The following is a 16,307-nucleotide window of genomic DNA, read 5'->3' as shown; positions in this document are numbered from 1 at the left end:
GTAGAGGGGTTAGTAAATAATATTGGGGTGTTTTTTAATTTAGTTTTCGTTTGGACGCGAGAAAAAGACGTATTTTTAGCCTCAGAAAAATGGCATAGTTCTCGACCAGACTAGAAAAAAAGGGCATAGTCTTCGTCGGGGCGCGAAAAAAGGGCATAGTTTTCGTCCGGATTAGAAAAAAGGGCATAGTCTTCGCCCGGGACGTCGGAAGGGCATAGTTTTCGTCCAGGGCCAATTAGGGCATAGTCTTCGCCCGGGGCGTCGAAATGTGCTCAACGATACTTTCAAATAAAAGAATTATACCTAAAAAAATATGGAAAGTAATGTCTTACAACGTTCCCAATGTCTTTACATTAATATTCTTATCACCAAATATGGACGGAAATTCTAACCGAATAAGTGCAGTTCTGCGATTTATTTATTCAACTTAAATAAAATCGTCTATGGGTATGACCTAATCTTTTAATTTGTAGTACTATTTTTCAAATGTATGTGAAAAGTACCGTGCTCAGCCTTCCTGGCGGGCTTTAATAGACGCACTCATGTATACGTATATTTCCGAGGTTAACAGTTCAGAACTGAGGGGCTGATAAGCTTAGTAAGTAGCATTAGATTTTTGAAAGCCTTCAAACCCTTTTTTACGTCGAAAATTAAATTTCTCCTTTTTAGTCAAGCAGTTAGGCCCCTCAGGGCACTTCTTACCCTCCCTCCATTGTACATAACGAACGTGTTGCTGATGTATGAGCGATGTGACGTGGTAATTTGAAAAGCTCGAAAACGTTTTCACTGTAGTCATGAAATTAGGCGTGGTTTGGGGCACTATCCAATCGCATAGCTCCAACAAACTAATCGACGGCTTTGTCAGTTGGGTGACGTGTAGAAAGTTGTAACGAGTGCGAGGGAGACCGTGACATCGAGTCGTCTCACTAACGATAATTGATAAATTTTCACTTATAACCGGCATCGCCGAAAATAGCTTTGGGAGCCCAATCGAACTTCCAGTAGGCATCAGTAAATCTTTTAAAGCCTTCGAAGCCACGTCGACGTCAACTATCAATCTCCTGCGTCGTCGAATATCTTTCGACTTGGACGAAAAGTAAGTACACGTTTGGAATTTTTGAATTTTTTTCAAGCATTAATCTACGTTTATCTTGCTTTTTTCCTCAGTGTTGCTGGTGAAAAAACTAGAAATTCTACGCGTCAAGCGTTGCCTGTTGAACGTGCTTGAATTTCAAGATGGACGCTAGAACCTCCAGGGAATAATGGTAAGTGGTTCGTTTTTTTGCCAAATTTACTACTAATTCTCAGTTTATGTTGGAAGTTGAACTTGCTTCGTATAATAAAAAAAGTGCGTATATGTACATTTATTATTATTCAAAGAAACATTAAGTCGAGAAAGAAAAAGTAGCTTTGGAATACGGTGGCACATGTCGCCAAGGCAAGTCCTGGAACATAGTAACCCCTTGGGTTTGTCCTGGTTTTTTTTAACATTTCGACATACACCGTGTTTTTGGTAGGAAAATAAGGTTCGCCACCAACTAATTAAAAAATTATGAAACTAATAATATAGATTAATGGATAGTAGGAGAAGTGTCAAAACAATTTTTTCACGCTGAAAAAATTAATTAAGTAATACACAATAAATTTGGCAATAAAGATTAACTCAAGTAGTTTTTTAAATAATTTTTTAATCATTTAATTCTTTGTCATAATTTTTACAATTTTTACAAAAGCTAAAGAGACATGACTAATTATATATAAACACGTTTATATACTTATAATTACTCACATCTATTGTAATTAATTTACAACTAAGTACTTTTTTAACGTTAAACCTTACAATATATTACATTTTCTAACGTAAAATATTGTAAAACAATGATAAGTAAAAAAAACGTAAGATAATAATCTATTTTGTAATCTATACTCTTGAATAGATGAAATTTGAATAAAAAAGTAGTAGTTGAATTTTATACAAAAAATGAGATTAAATCAAAAATATACAAAAATATTTAGTTTGGTTTTATTAATTAAAGTACATATAAAATTTTCAAATATTTTAATCCATACTTTAGTTAATGTTATAGCTGGTACTGCTAGTTTTTTCGCGTTTTAAATACAATAAAAATAAAATTATTAATGCACTTACACATAAACCCAATATTCCATTCATCCATTTACAGTCACGGTAATTGGTTCAAACTTATTTTTTTCGCAGACATCTTCGCAGTACTTATTTGAGATTTTTTAACACACATACTACTTTAAAACAATAATAATTAAAGCGAAAAATGAAAGAATCTTTTTTTTTTCAAAATTTTTATTTTCGTATCGATAAATCTAAATAAATCAAGTTTGTATTGTATGGTGTTTTTCTTACTAATAATTTCTACAACTGATTGACCCTAAACTTTTGGATATTTTCAGTAGACACAAATGGTTTCAAGTTACCTCAGGGCAGCATCTTGCGGTTGCTTCAGACGACAAAGGGCCAGTTTATGTCTTTGAGGAGAAAGAGTATGGAATACTAGTACTTGGTACTGTGAGAGAAGATTCCACAAAACTTTAAATAATACGAAATCCATAAACATTACAGCTGGTACTGCCAAGTCTGCTGTTGCAAAAACTGGTGAATACTCCAAATGTTTTACTAATAATAGTCCATGAAGTGAATACTAATGGATTTAATTATAATTTCGACAATATTTTTTTAGAAAAACCTTATGCCTGAGGAATGCCATCCAAAAGACAGCTTGGCACTAAAGGCGATGACGATAAATTCAAATTACGTGTAAAAGATGTTGAGGTTCTTCAAGTTTCAAGTGGTGAAAGCACATAATTATTTCAGTGAGGAAAAGCGTCAAATTAATTTTTTTTTTTTTTTTTAAGACTGTAGCACGAAGATGAAACTTTTCCTTAGCTTTCTCTTTAAATCGATTGTACTGTTCTTAGTTATATGTTAACTACTCCAAAGCTATCCAATTTAGAATTTCAATTAGCCGAGAATGCATTGCTACTTTTGCACTAATTGTAGCACCCATAGTCAACTTAGAGAGCTAACGCACCTAATTTGAACGTTGAAGGAAAATAATAGAAAGACCAATATGTGTGCACGTATATTCACCTCATGAAGGGAGAAAAAATGTGTGCTTAGCTATACTAACACTATGTGCGGTCCGTGGAAGAGGATCAGAAAAACGATCCAAGTGCCTATAGTGAGAGGTAAGTGCATAATTCAAGGTATATGTCAGGACCAAATATATTATTGGCTATTTGTTATTCAGTATTAAACCTATTTTCGTTGCTAGTAGTAAAGATAACGTAAATCGTAGAAAAGGTGTGTTTCACGTAGATTTGCATATGCTTCAAGAGATTGCTAGTATGGAAAAATGCATTCTGACAAACAGACATTGGTCATAAATAAATCGATCATTAAAATCTTTATCTTTAGTAAATTTGTCGTAGCTACTATCCCCTGTGTTTTCGATGTTGATTTCTTTCTTTATTACGTTATTAATTTGTCAACGAGTAAGTAACTTATTTTTCCCTCGGCCTCTGCATCTATCCGTTTTCCTTCTTGGTAACTCTCCTAGTCTGTTTTTGTTACAGGACATCGTTAGAGTTTTCCCTGTTCACCACAACCGCATGTGAATACTTTTCTATTGTCGTCGCTTAAGACCAAGTGGTCCTATCTTGACGCAATTTTAATGAATTGGGTAAAATATTTTTTACATTTTGAGTATTTGCAAGGACATCATTTTTTTTAATGCGTTTTTGCTCTTTAACAATTTCAGCTTTTCTAAACGTCTTTCTGCAAAACGAGCTCTGGAACGATTTCACTCGCGTACGTTTTCTCACGTGTCTTGTAAGGTGGCAAGTTGTGGCAAACGTTTTTCCACATTTGTTATCAAGTAACACAAAAAGATTTGTTACTGGATGAATCTTGATAAATTTCCAAAAAAATTACAAAATTATCTATTATAATTTTAAAAATATTTAATATTATGTTCAGGTAAAATATTTAACATCATAAAATTACGGCAGTTTTTGAATTAAAAACAACCACATCATTAAAATCTTTATCTTTAGTAAATTTGGCGTAGCTACTATCCCATGTGTTTTCGATGTTGATTTCTTTCTTTATTACGTTATTAATTTGTCAACGAGTAAGTAACTTATTTTTCCCTCGGCCTCTGCATCTATCCGTTTTCCTTCTTGGTAACTCTCCTAGTCTGTTTTTGTTACAGGACATCGTTAGAGTTTTCCCTGTTCACCACAACCGCATGTGAATACTTTTCTATTGTCGTCGCTTAAGACCAAGTGATCCTATCTTGACGCAATTTTAATGAATTGGGTAAAATATTTTTTACATTTTGAGTATTTGCAAGGACATCATTTTTTTTAATGCGTTTTTGCTCTTTAACAATTTCAGCTTTTCTAAACGTCTTTCTGCAAAACGAGCTCTGGAACGATTTCACTCGCGTATGTTTTCTCACGTGTCTTGTAAGGTGGCAAGTTGTGGCAAACGTTTTTCCACATTTGTTATCAATAACACAAAAAGATTTGTTACTGGATGAATCTTGATAAATTTCCAAAAAAATTACAAAATTATCTATTATAATTTTAAAAATATTTAATATTATGTTCAGGTAAAATATTTAACATCATAAAATTACGGCAGTTTTTGAACCAAAAACAACCACATCATTAAAATCTTTATCTTTAGTAAATTTGGCGTAGCTACTATCCCATGTGTTTTCGATGTTGATTTCTTTCTTTATTACGTTATTAATTTGTCAACGAGTAAGTAACTTATTTTTCCCTCGGCCTCTGCATCTATCCGTTTTCCTTCTTGGTAACTCTCCTAGTCTGTTTTTGTTTCAGGACATCGTTAGAGTTTTCCCTGTTCACCACAACCGCATGTGAATACTTTTCTATTGTCGTCGCGTAAGACCAAGTGATCCTATCTTGACGCGATTTTGATGAATTGGGTAAAATATTTTTTACATTTTGAGTATTTGCAAGGACATCATTTTTTTTAACGCGTTTTTGCTCTTTAATAATTTCAGCTTTTCTAAACGTCTTTCTGCAAAACGAGCTCTGGAACGATTTCACTCCCGTATGTTTTCTCACGTGTCTTGTAAGGTGGCAAGTTGTGGTAAACGGTTTTCCACATTCGATGGAAATATGGGGTTTTCTGAAGAAGTAGTGCCACTCGCCACTCTCGGTCCTTCGGCTAGAATTTCGATGTCGATTATTTATTGTTGTTTGTAGATCCAACGATTTCACGTGAATTCCAAGCAGTAAACTTATTTAAGGAAACTGCGAAATAACGATTTTTTAAATCTCACTTTCTCACAACATTCGTGTGTGAAAACTTTTCCAGAGTTATCAAGTAACACGAAAATATTTGATACTAGATAATTCTTGATGAATTCTTCAATCAATATTCAAATTACAAATTTTAGTTCGATAAATATTTTACATCAAGAATGTAAGTGAAATTTTCAACATATCCACTTTACTCCAGTTTTTTTATTTATTACGTAATGAATTTGGCAAGGAGTTAGTAACTTGTTTTTTCCTCACCTTCTGTATCTATCTGTTTTTCTTTCTGGTAACTCTCTTAGTCTGTTTTTGTTGCAGGTAATGGTTAAAGTTCTTTTTTATGCATAGCACCCACATATGTAAACTCTTCTCTGGCCTTCGAGTAAAACCAAGTGATCCGATCTTGAAGCAGTTTTGATAAATTTTTCATCGGTTAGTCGTATAATTCTCTTTAACCACAACTTGTAGCGATACACGTTGTGACTGTCTTTGAGAAAGTTTACTAATTTTTTTGATAAGATAAATTACTCATTATGCACCTAAAAAAATTCCCAGCAGAAAACTCTGTCGTCTTCTAGCAAAGCTACCCTGTGGGAATCTCCTGCAATTATTTGGATGGCTCGCGCCAGTAATTAAACGTTATCGAGGACATATTTTCTATTCTCCTCAGTGTTCCGGCCCAGGGCCTCTTCATCGTTGCATCCAAATGTTGCAACGTTGCCTTCTTCTGTCAAACAAACATTGTGCATACCACCTCCGGATATGGCAATGACATTATATTTGTCAATTTGGGTGCTCGTGAAAATCATGACTTTTCAACACATCCTCTTTCAAACCTAACTGTCCCGTATACCCTTGACCGCAAGTCAAAATAATACCGCCTGTCCTTACCTTACGCCTGATTACCTTACACCTAGGATCTGGAAACATTATGCATACCACCTCTAGGAGTTTGTAGAATCTGTCGGATTAAGACAGAATTGTACTAAGGTAGATATTAAGCACCAAGGGATCAGAGCATGTTATTTCCTACAATTGATAAACTATAGGTTGAGATAGCTAAAAGTCCACCAAGTTCGTTGGATGCGTCTTCCGTAGTAGGCATCCAAAGGGTTTACTACTGCGATCTTTATCCCTTGGGCTTTCCAGATGAGAACTCTGCTTGTCGTTAAAAAAATAGGTTACTCTTAGCACGTTTCTAACTTTTACTTCTTACACGTGTTGGTGGGCGTGCCAATAAACTGTAGTCAAATCATGGGGCTTGAGTCACCTTTGGCTTTCGGGCGATATCTCATTTAATCGTTCGAGGCGTTTATTTTTCATCTATCCTTAGTCGAAATTTTCCGTGTCAGAGAAAATGGAATTGGTGGTCAAATATGTGTTTATCTCTTCCGTCTCTCGTTACAATAGGTTTATGCGGATTTTGGTTTTGTATGCGAGGGTTGATTTCTGCGTTCAGGTGACATGATTTTCGCGTGCACCTTGACTAGCCGAGTTATTTCACTACTATCTTATGTTTGTGTGTATGAAATTGTATGCCAGTCGCATTGGTTTTTTTACGTTATTTCGTTTACTTATTTTATCACAAAATTCATTTATTTGTCAAAGGAGCTGTGAAACTTGACCTTTTTGTTACGATTTTCGTTATATTTACCAATTATTGGCCAATAATACATAAATACCTGAAATGTCCTAAAACTACATAATTTTTACTAAAACTTGCACAGTTGCACGTAGTGTATAGCTGGACACATATTCCTTCCCCCCTTCACTTATTATGTAAGGCTGGTGAGTTGGCCTTATAAAATGCAAGAGAAAATAACTTTTAGCCAATGAAAGTTATCATAGAATAAATGTATGTTGTATGCAGAATATACATGTAATCGATGATTTCTGTCTGATATTTAATATACATACAGATGTACTATCTACGGTAAACTCTTATTGGCACATGTTGGTCATCTTCTTCACCGCTAAAATTGCGTTCATAGCTCTTGATAGCCACAACAAGGCGCTCCAATTTACGTAATTTGCACTTAAATAAACTTTTTCTTATTGAATTTGTTACTATTAATAAATGCCTGTCAATGATGTATTTGTTTTGAAAGTGACACATAATAATTAAGTGTATGAGATTTAAAACATTATTGAATCACGTCGATACAGAAAAATGTAGAAATAAGGAATAAACATAACAGAAATGTACTCAACATAATATAATGTACAGAAATTTAATACTCATAGGTTCAAGATAATTTTAATATTTTAATTGATATAGCATAAGCACGTGTACAATAATTATAAGGCGTATAATATAGTTATTGTAAAATATGTAAATGATTGTACTTATAATAAATAAAATGAAATAATAAATAATAAAAATTGTAACTTACCATGATTGTGTGATTTTGAGCAATTTCTTCTACACGTGTAACAACCTGATATTTTTTTTTAAATGGCATAAGAAAGATTTTCAACAGTACTCTCCTTGTGTATATTTTTACTGGTATTTTCAGTACTATTGTTATTACTATACTTAACTTTTTTCTGATTTAAGTACAATTATTTTAGAGGTTACAATTTACTTTCTGTTGAATAACTTTTTTTTGCATAGAAACAACTTTTTCGTGTATCTTTCTAACAATTATTTTATGATGTTTCTAGGCCATATGTACCAGCGATTTTCTTTTTAATCTCTGATTCATAGCAGTGTTAAGATGCAGTGGTGTTTTGGGCAATAAAAGTGTGAACAGGTATTCAAGATTCTTGAGTCTTACTCTTCGAAAAAAAACAAATCGGTCACAGACGTTACACAATCCACGTAGTGGCCTCTTCTGTATGTGCCACGACGAGAGGCTTTTTATCTTTGAAGCAAAAATAAATCAGGAACACTTGTACAATAAATCAATGCTCTCCAGTTTGAATTTTTAAAGTACTATATTGTTTCGTAACAGCAATTACATTAGCAATTATCACAATATTTTTCGATATTAATTTTGAACTTCAATTGCCATGTTAGTTATTTTTGTGAGACAACTAGAACAATTCGGTTAGTTTAGAGGATTAACGATATGACCAGAAAACAGTGTTGAATCTTTGTGCATAATCTTGAAAAGAAATGGTCAGTCAATAATAAACTGCATGGGTGACAGGAAACCCGACCTACGAACTTCCATCCTCGCTGACACAAAAAATTCAAACGACAGAGTGTTCCATATACAGTAGTAAAAATAACAAATAATAAGTTCTGAAATAATGATTATCTAAGTATTTTTGATGATCTTAACGTTGAAACTGCCTTAATGACCATATTTTAAGGAACTAAAGGTGAATTTAAATTAAACCATACATGGATTGATACTAAATATTAATTTTACAAAAATAAATTTTCAAAATTTTTATAGAATGCAACTAATTTAATTTGATTTAATACTGAATCATGTTTAAAAAAAGTAAATGATTTCTTTTTTTTATAAAAACAATACATGAAATTTTATGAGTGGCCCTTAATACTATGCTTGTTTTTATAGTTTCAAACACAGATAATAAACTATAAGAAGTTTAGGGTATCTTATACGTGTAACTTGAGTTTAGAAGTAATTGAATTCCAAAAAAATGGAAAATGTTAAAAATCAGATCTTGTATTGATAAGATGTAATCTGATTTTTCACTTTTTGCCTTGAATTCTCAGTCAATTTTGCCAAATGTGGGCTTGATTTGTTCTTTGATGTGTCAAGAATGTGCGTCTACTCTTATTATTTCGATAAAACAGCTAGCTGCTCAATAAACAATGTTATAAAGCTATGCAATTCGAGTAACCTTACCGATAAGGTAGAAAATTTTAACTATCTCAGGACTGCCCTTAAGTCAAAATTAAGTGGTTAAGGTATATACATTGAGAGCGCGTGGTGGCTCAGTCGGTTAGGTCGTGGAGTTGGCACGCGGGGGAGGCCGTGGTTCGATTCCCGGCCAGTGCGACTTTACGGGCAAGTACCTGTAATTTTTCACATGTGCTTTTTCTTTACCACGCAATGCTCCTCGAGGAGAGTTTAGGCGACCTTCTCGCAGCAAAAATTTCCTAATTCCCCCTACCCCCTCCCAGTAATGGGTGGCCTCTCATCCCTCTTTTCCCTTCCTTCTCCAAAGTGCTAAGTGTCTATATTGGTGCCCTTATTAAAGGAGCACCTCTTCCCTTCCTTCTCCAAAGTGCTAAGTGTCCATATTGGTGCCCTTATTAAAGGAGCCGGACGTAGAGCACTATAATTTAAAAAAAAAAAGGTACACACATTCTACTGAGTTTTTTTTCAAAATGTGCCAATGATATAAATTTTTTTTTGTCGTTATACTTTTGTAGGTGCGTTAACACGAGAGTACATTAACAATTTCAAAAGTTTCACCATAAAAAAATATGTAACGAAAGTGAATTGTTCATTTTTATTCTTTAAAAAAAACCTTTTTACGAGATTTTTTGCATCGGTAATTTTTCATTTATAAAGTATTAAAATATTTATTAAAACCATACCTAATTATCAGATATCCACATCCCAAAAATAATGGCACTACCCTCGATACGTCGCAGTGGGTTATTTAAAATATGGTTTCATACAATATTTTTTAATACTAATGAATAAAAATGTATAAATTAGTTTCGTACTAAATAAGCTTTGCACAAAAATCTCTACACGTACAAAATATTGTACATAAATATGCTAGGTACTATATGATTTAATGTTATTCTCAAAAAAAAATATTTTTCCGTGTATTAACACGATGAAGAATTACAAAGTGCTCGATCGTGTCGGAAATGAAGGTGTGTAGAATTCAATTAAGTCAAAAAAACTTGTGTAGAAAACATTTGTGGCATAAAACTTATGTAAAATAAATATAAATATCTGTAATTTTTAAGTAGTATTTGTCAATAAACGGGTGTGGTAATAACGTCTTTTTTCCATAATGCGCGTACGAAGACTTACGAAATCGTTGATGACTCAATTGATGTGACTTTTTTTACTATGGAAAGCTAGTACATCAAGTATAAAGTTTATTATATAAATATTTATGTACACTATAGTAGCTGAGATAAATTTTGTACTAAAATAAATAAATATCGTTTTCGTGTTATTTTCAAATACTTTTATTTATATAAAGTATTTCAGTCTTTCCAAAATCTATTACAGAATGTGCCACATACATGAGATAACACAGTTTTATGAAATTATAGAACCTTAAGATCTTCTTTCAATGTAGCAGATACGTAGAAAACTTCTGTTTTACATTAGAAAAATAATAATAATATCAGTGTCAATAACCATAGTCAATAAAAATTTTCGTTGCCATGAAGAAGAACATTTAATTAAAAACATGAATTTTGGATAATATTCTGTTGTATATGTGATTTATTATGAAATATTTTTATGATGAAGTGAAAAACTTTTATTAGTTTAAGGGATTGGAGACGTGACCAGAAAAAAGTGTTAAGTTTCTATACATAATCTTAAAAAAGAAAGGTCGGTCAGCAACAAACTCAATAGGCCGTGATTGTAGTCTACGTAAAGTTCTGATAGCCTTCAATTTGATTCCTAAAATAAACATTCCAATAACATTAGCTTTGAAATAAATGATTTTTTGTAATAATCATCGCTAGAGTGTTTTTGATAATCTTAAGCTTTACAATGTTCTAGTGCACCAATTTTGAAAAATTAAAGGCAAATTTTTATTGTGCTACCACAAGTAGATGTATTAGGTTGATCAATCCTTTAAACTAACTACACAAAAATAAATTTTGCATGTTTCTAATTGTGTTTTTCTTTCAACTAAACTATGTCTTTACATGATTGATTTTTCTTCTTTTCCGACAAAAAATACATAAAATTTTTCACAAAAACTGAAAAACGGCTAATGATAGAAATAAAAAATTTAAACAAGAAACTGTTAGGATTCCAAGATTTTTTCTCTATACAACTTGGTAAGAATGAATTAGTAATGTAGAAATAACTGAGCGAGAATGAAAAATAGCTGAAGGCAGTAAATATCTCATAATAAAGCTCAAGAGATAAATAAAAAAGGAAAGAACTTTTGTTTCAGTCAAGAATAAAATTATTTAAAAAAAAAGCTAAAAAGATAAAGATTCACGTGGTAAAAAAATCTCAAAAAGAATAATTTATAAATGCAATTATTAAGGAAAACAGTTTTTACCTCCAGAATCCCAGAAAACAGTACGTACACAGCTTCTATCACATGGGATTTTGATAGCTTCACTACGTTCTTCATAAACTTCGAAAAAAGCTTTTTGTATAACTTGGGAAATACGAACATTTTCATCACATACACCCTTAAAATTTGCTCGTCCCGTAAACACGTCGCTCATTCCTGACTATAGAGCACATTAAACTTACTGCTAAAGTTCATATTCAAATTTTATATAAAAATATCAATAAAGTTATCATACCATTAAATGATGATTTAGATTTAGCGTTGATTCGACTTTGAATTTTGGTAACAAAACCATTACTTTTTTATTCCTTGTAAAACTCCAAAAGTCAAGTTTAACTTTCTCGAGATTTTTCTCAAGCTCCACCAAGCCATTAATTTTGTTGGGTACTATGATTACCATGTGAAAGTCTTGATTCTTGAATGGAAGAACAAATAAAAATGTTTAGATTGCTCTGTGCAAAAGATTACATTTTAAAAAATTAAGTACAAATACCTACCACATATGGCAGGGCAACTACTCTAGCATTAACTTCTTCTAATTCTCGATAAAAAAAGTCATCACATATGTACATCATGGGAACTTGGATGGCGGTGTGTTTGTCAATATTAAATAATTTCTGTTCTGTTAGTACTGAATTAAATTTGCATAAAAACTCCGCTTTAAAATACGCTACACTTAACATGATCATGTCCGCAGTGTCTAGCCCATCTAAAAAATATTATAGGGAAGATTTTATAGGTGTCAGACTTATAGATTAAAAAAAAAGTTTTGGCAATGCCAACCTAAGTGTACGATGTCTTTAATTTTTCCATTTGTTTTTTTGACGCACCAATCGTTCATTACTTTGGCAGATTTAACACTCTTTTTAAAATCCACTATTTTACATGTAGATCGAAAATACTTGCGAGTAAATTTTTTAAAATTATTTTTGATTTTAAAACTGTCCGCAAGATACATTTTGCAAGCAATTTTGAGATCAACTTGTTTTGTATCCTGTTGAAATAAAATATGACTTATTTTTGATGACATTTATATAGAACAATTCAATATTGGAATGTTCACGACAATAGACGCAATAAAACGGTGAAATCAGTGTAAAAAGTACAAAAATATGTGTATATACATGTTGAAGAAGTGCAGTACTTAATTTAATGTAATATTTCTTAATAAACACATTATGAAGTATTAATTTTCAAATCAAATTCAATGATGATGCTTGATGTCACTAAATTAATAAGCTTTATAAACCGACCGACGAATTATTATTCTTGTCATTGACAACAGGATCATTTCATTATCTATAAAGTTTAAAAAAATTCCCAAATTAATTTTTAATAACTTATAAGTCATCAGTAATAATTGACTGAGGTCATATGTTACAAAAAGTAATACGTATCATTAAAAACTGCTGTTGAACTTTTTTATAAGTATTGAATTATTTTTCCTTCATCAAAAAAAAATTTATCTTTATAATTTACCAATTATCCCCCGTAAAATTATTATTGTTACTATTATGGTTATTATTATTATTATTACTATTATTGTTATCATTGTCATTATTATTGAAACAAATATCTTAACTTGCAGCTTTCGCAAAATAAAGAATTATTTTAGTGATTTATGAAAATAAATTTATGAAAATGTCAAAATATAATAAAAATTTACAAGTATAAAAGCGACTTAACGCTGTTTGGTTTTATTTAAAGATTGTAAATAATAAGGCATTCATATTAGAGCACTGTTTACAAACTTATACACGGTTTCTCCTTGTCATGTTCAAATATTGTTGGTACTAAGAAGATGTAAGTCCAAACTTTCATCTCAACCAGTAACTTACTTTAAGCCAATCAATATAGCTCTGAAATCCCAGACAAGCGTGGGAGTCATCCTCAGGCAGGTGGAGAGTCTCGCGCATTTGCTGAGCGGAGGATCCATCGGCACCGTATGCAGCCATTGCCAAAACCATGTATGCACTCAAGCCCGAGCTCACGAAATTCCCAGAGTATTCATTGGCTATGCTCTACATCAACAAGTATTCACAGATAATACAACTGTATATAGCTTTTTTCAGTTTGTTAATGATATTAGTTTGTTAATGCGACTGTATTTTTACCGAATCATTACGGTACAAATGATTGCAATCGGTACGAAGTCCTATAATATGAATACTGACCAAAGCAATTTTTTGTCTTTAAGACACCATAAGATGCCTTTGAAACGTGAATTGGTTTGTCCAGGTGTCCCATAAACCCCCTAGTTTCTCCGGCTGTCAACTTTGACATGTCCTCTAAAATGAACTATTTTCAAAAGGTAAGACAATTAATGTAAAGTGATGCAATGGACGATGAGAATGAACCATATTATTGTTGTTAGATCATGGGTTAAATGTAGCATCTGATTCGTATTTTTTTGTAGATGCAAAATTGTTGGGGTGAAAATTTTCAAAAAAAAGCCCGAAATTGTAAAATATACTTCTTTTTTTTACTATCTAATCGTATGAAATAAAGTTATAAACTTTAATATATAAACATTACTATCGAAATTCGATTGACTGAGAACCTTATGTAAATCGGTGGTGAATTTCTCAGCTCGCTTGGTCAAACTTTCGATGGCTTTCTTTTCTTTCTCTCTCATCTTGCTCAGCGGATGATTTTCTTCTTCCCTGAGAACGTGTCGTTCACGGCAGCGATTTCCCCGAACAACTGACTGACATATCAACGCCAGCAACCAACCGCGCCTATGCCTACATAGGCACTAGACCCGTTAAGTGTGCGCATCGATGTAATAGTGCTAAGAGATAAAAATTTTTAGAAATAGCATTAGATTTTTTATTTCACAATGCGAGATTTGGTAGCTGTTAATTTTTATAGTTTACAAATAAATCTGTTTTGTTAAAACACCAAATTTAAAAAATTCTTAAACCTCAAATTTTTTTTTTATGCAAGCTTTTTGAAATGATGGTTCAACTTAATGTATAATCAATTATTTAAATAGGGAGCCATAGGTACGAAGAAAAATCAGTTTGTTTCTAAAACACATCGGTGCATCAAACATATAATATCAATTGTATAAATAAATTTTTTTTTTTTCGATGAGGCGAGGAAAAAAAAACCTGTAGAAGGCACCCTCGGTTGAGAAACCAAATGTAGCGTTGGATTTCTTTGTGCTCCTACTGACTAAAACTAATCTCCCCACATAGGGCCAATCCGTCATTTTAATATGATATGGTTTAATGGAATTATCAAAAAAAAAACTCATTAAGAAGGAATTTTATTTGAGAGTAGAAACTTACACCGGATAGGGTTACGATAGTTGTACATAGACGGTATCTTAGTTCGTTTTTCGAGAGATTTCTGGTGTGTAGCAAAATTTTTTTCGGTGGGTGGAAAAACCTTTTCCGCGCACAGTGAAGGGAAATATCTTTGCCACACACCTTTTCCGCACACTGTGCGGAAAATATTTGCCGCACACTTTATCGGCTCACTATGCGGGAAAATTGATTTTTCACACTAAAAATAGTGTGGAAAACACCTATTTTCCACACACTGTTGCGATATAGTAGTTTTCCTACGAGTTTGAAAAGTCTTTGTTTGCGAACCAAGAGGTTTGCGGCCCAAGCCGAAGGCGAGGTCCGTAACGAGGTTCGTGAAGGAGACTTTTCGAACGAGTATCGGAAAACTGCTTTTTTGACCGAGGAAGTACCAGCCTCCCAAAACCACCCGAGGGCGGAAAAATAATGATTCGTTTAGTGTTACATATCGATAAATCCTTTTCACCAAAACTCTTATTTACAAGTCTGGGCTTTAAGTAAAGGTAAAGCAAGTTATAATTTAGTTTCAATCAAAACAATAACCAGCTAATTAATTTGAGCATCAATTTTGACTACCGAGTAGTAGGGAACGTACAATGATGACGAAGGTGTCAGTTTTATTTCCAGATCGTTTTGTCTGCATTAATTAATAGTTAAATTAGTTTCCGGTCATTAAATTTTAATTAAGAATTCACTTAATCTATGCTTCAAACTGTTAGACGGCATTATATTGACAATCCTGAAAATATATCGATGACATGTGGGCATTGACGAAAGATAAAATTATATTATTTTGGAAAAACAAAAATTAAGACTCGTTACTAATCATGCTCTTATTGCACGTGGTTGAGAACAGATAGTAGTTATAAAGCATATTAATTGGTAAGAATAAAATTATATGCTAAATATTTCTCTTGAATCACTAATTATCATTCAGATGGAGAACCCAGAGTTGTGGGCTAAGTGGGTTATCCACCAGCACCATATGCAGCTGTGTCCAGAACCGTATGCGCGGTCAAGCCCGAGCTTGCAAGGATTGATAAATTCTTATGGGCTAGGCTCTAAATTTCATTAACAAGTACCCGCAAACAAGAAAAATTGTATCCCTATTTTGGCTCCATTTGGACGCCTTGGTTAAAATTGCCTTCAAAAAACGTGTAGGTGTTATATGGGTTCAGATAATAGGAAAACTCACAATTGATGTGCATTTTATCTTCTCATGAGGTTTTTATAACCAGGAACCAATTTTATCGTGTTCATAATAACATGTGTAGAAATGCACTGCGAATCAATTTGACAACCATGCATTAAAATACGGAGAGTGAAATTGGTTTCCGACTATTAACGTTTAATTACGCTGTAATTGTTTTAAATCTTTCCTGACATACTTTATTTAGGCTTAAACTGACAGCCTGTCATTTATTTTCTTCACATTTATTTAACGTTAGAAATGTT

General features: G+C 32.6%; 1 protein-coding gene and 1 long non-coding RNA gene across 2 annotated transcripts; one reads left to right on the top strand and one right to left on the bottom strand.

Moving 5' to 3' along the window:
- The first annotated feature begins 1,034 nt into the window (after nt 1-1,034).
- On the top strand, nt 1,035-2,856 carry LOC149373890 (uncharacterized). Its single transcript, XR_016293242.1, has 4 exons — nt 1,035-1,096; nt 1,168-1,265; nt 2,428-2,629; nt 2,715-2,856. It is a non-coding gene; the product is annotated as an uncharacterized LOC149373890 (long non-coding RNA).
- Nucleotides 2,857-10,764: 7,908 nt separating this feature from the next.
- On the bottom strand, nt 10,765-14,224 carry LOC106645430 (antichymotrypsin-2). Its single transcript, XM_089595439.1, has 7 exons — nt 14,102-14,224; nt 13,380-13,562; nt 12,325-12,535; nt 12,039-12,250; nt 11,777-11,956; nt 11,524-11,701; nt 10,765-10,907 (listed from the first exon to the last, which is right to left on the bottom strand). The coding sequence occupies exons 1-7, from the start codon at nt 14,174-14,176 to the stop codon at nt 10,765-10,767; spliced, it is 1,182 nt and encodes a 393-aa protein (XP_089451565.1). The 5' UTR covers nt 14,177-14,224.
- Nucleotides 14,225-16,307: the final 2,083 nt, after the last annotated feature.

The sequence above is a fragment of the Copidosoma floridanum genome, unplaced genomic scaffold, assembly GCF_036245765.1.
Source record: "Copidosoma floridanum isolate Cflo_tuat_1 unplaced genomic scaffold, Cflo_Japanese_pri ptg000025l, whole genome shotgun sequence".
NCBI classification, from domain to species: Eukaryota; Metazoa; Arthropoda; class Insecta; order Hymenoptera; family Encyrtidae; genus Copidosoma; species Copidosoma floridanum.
Note: the sequence above shows the minus strand (reverse complement) of the source record. Positions and strands in the feature narration are given on the sequence as shown.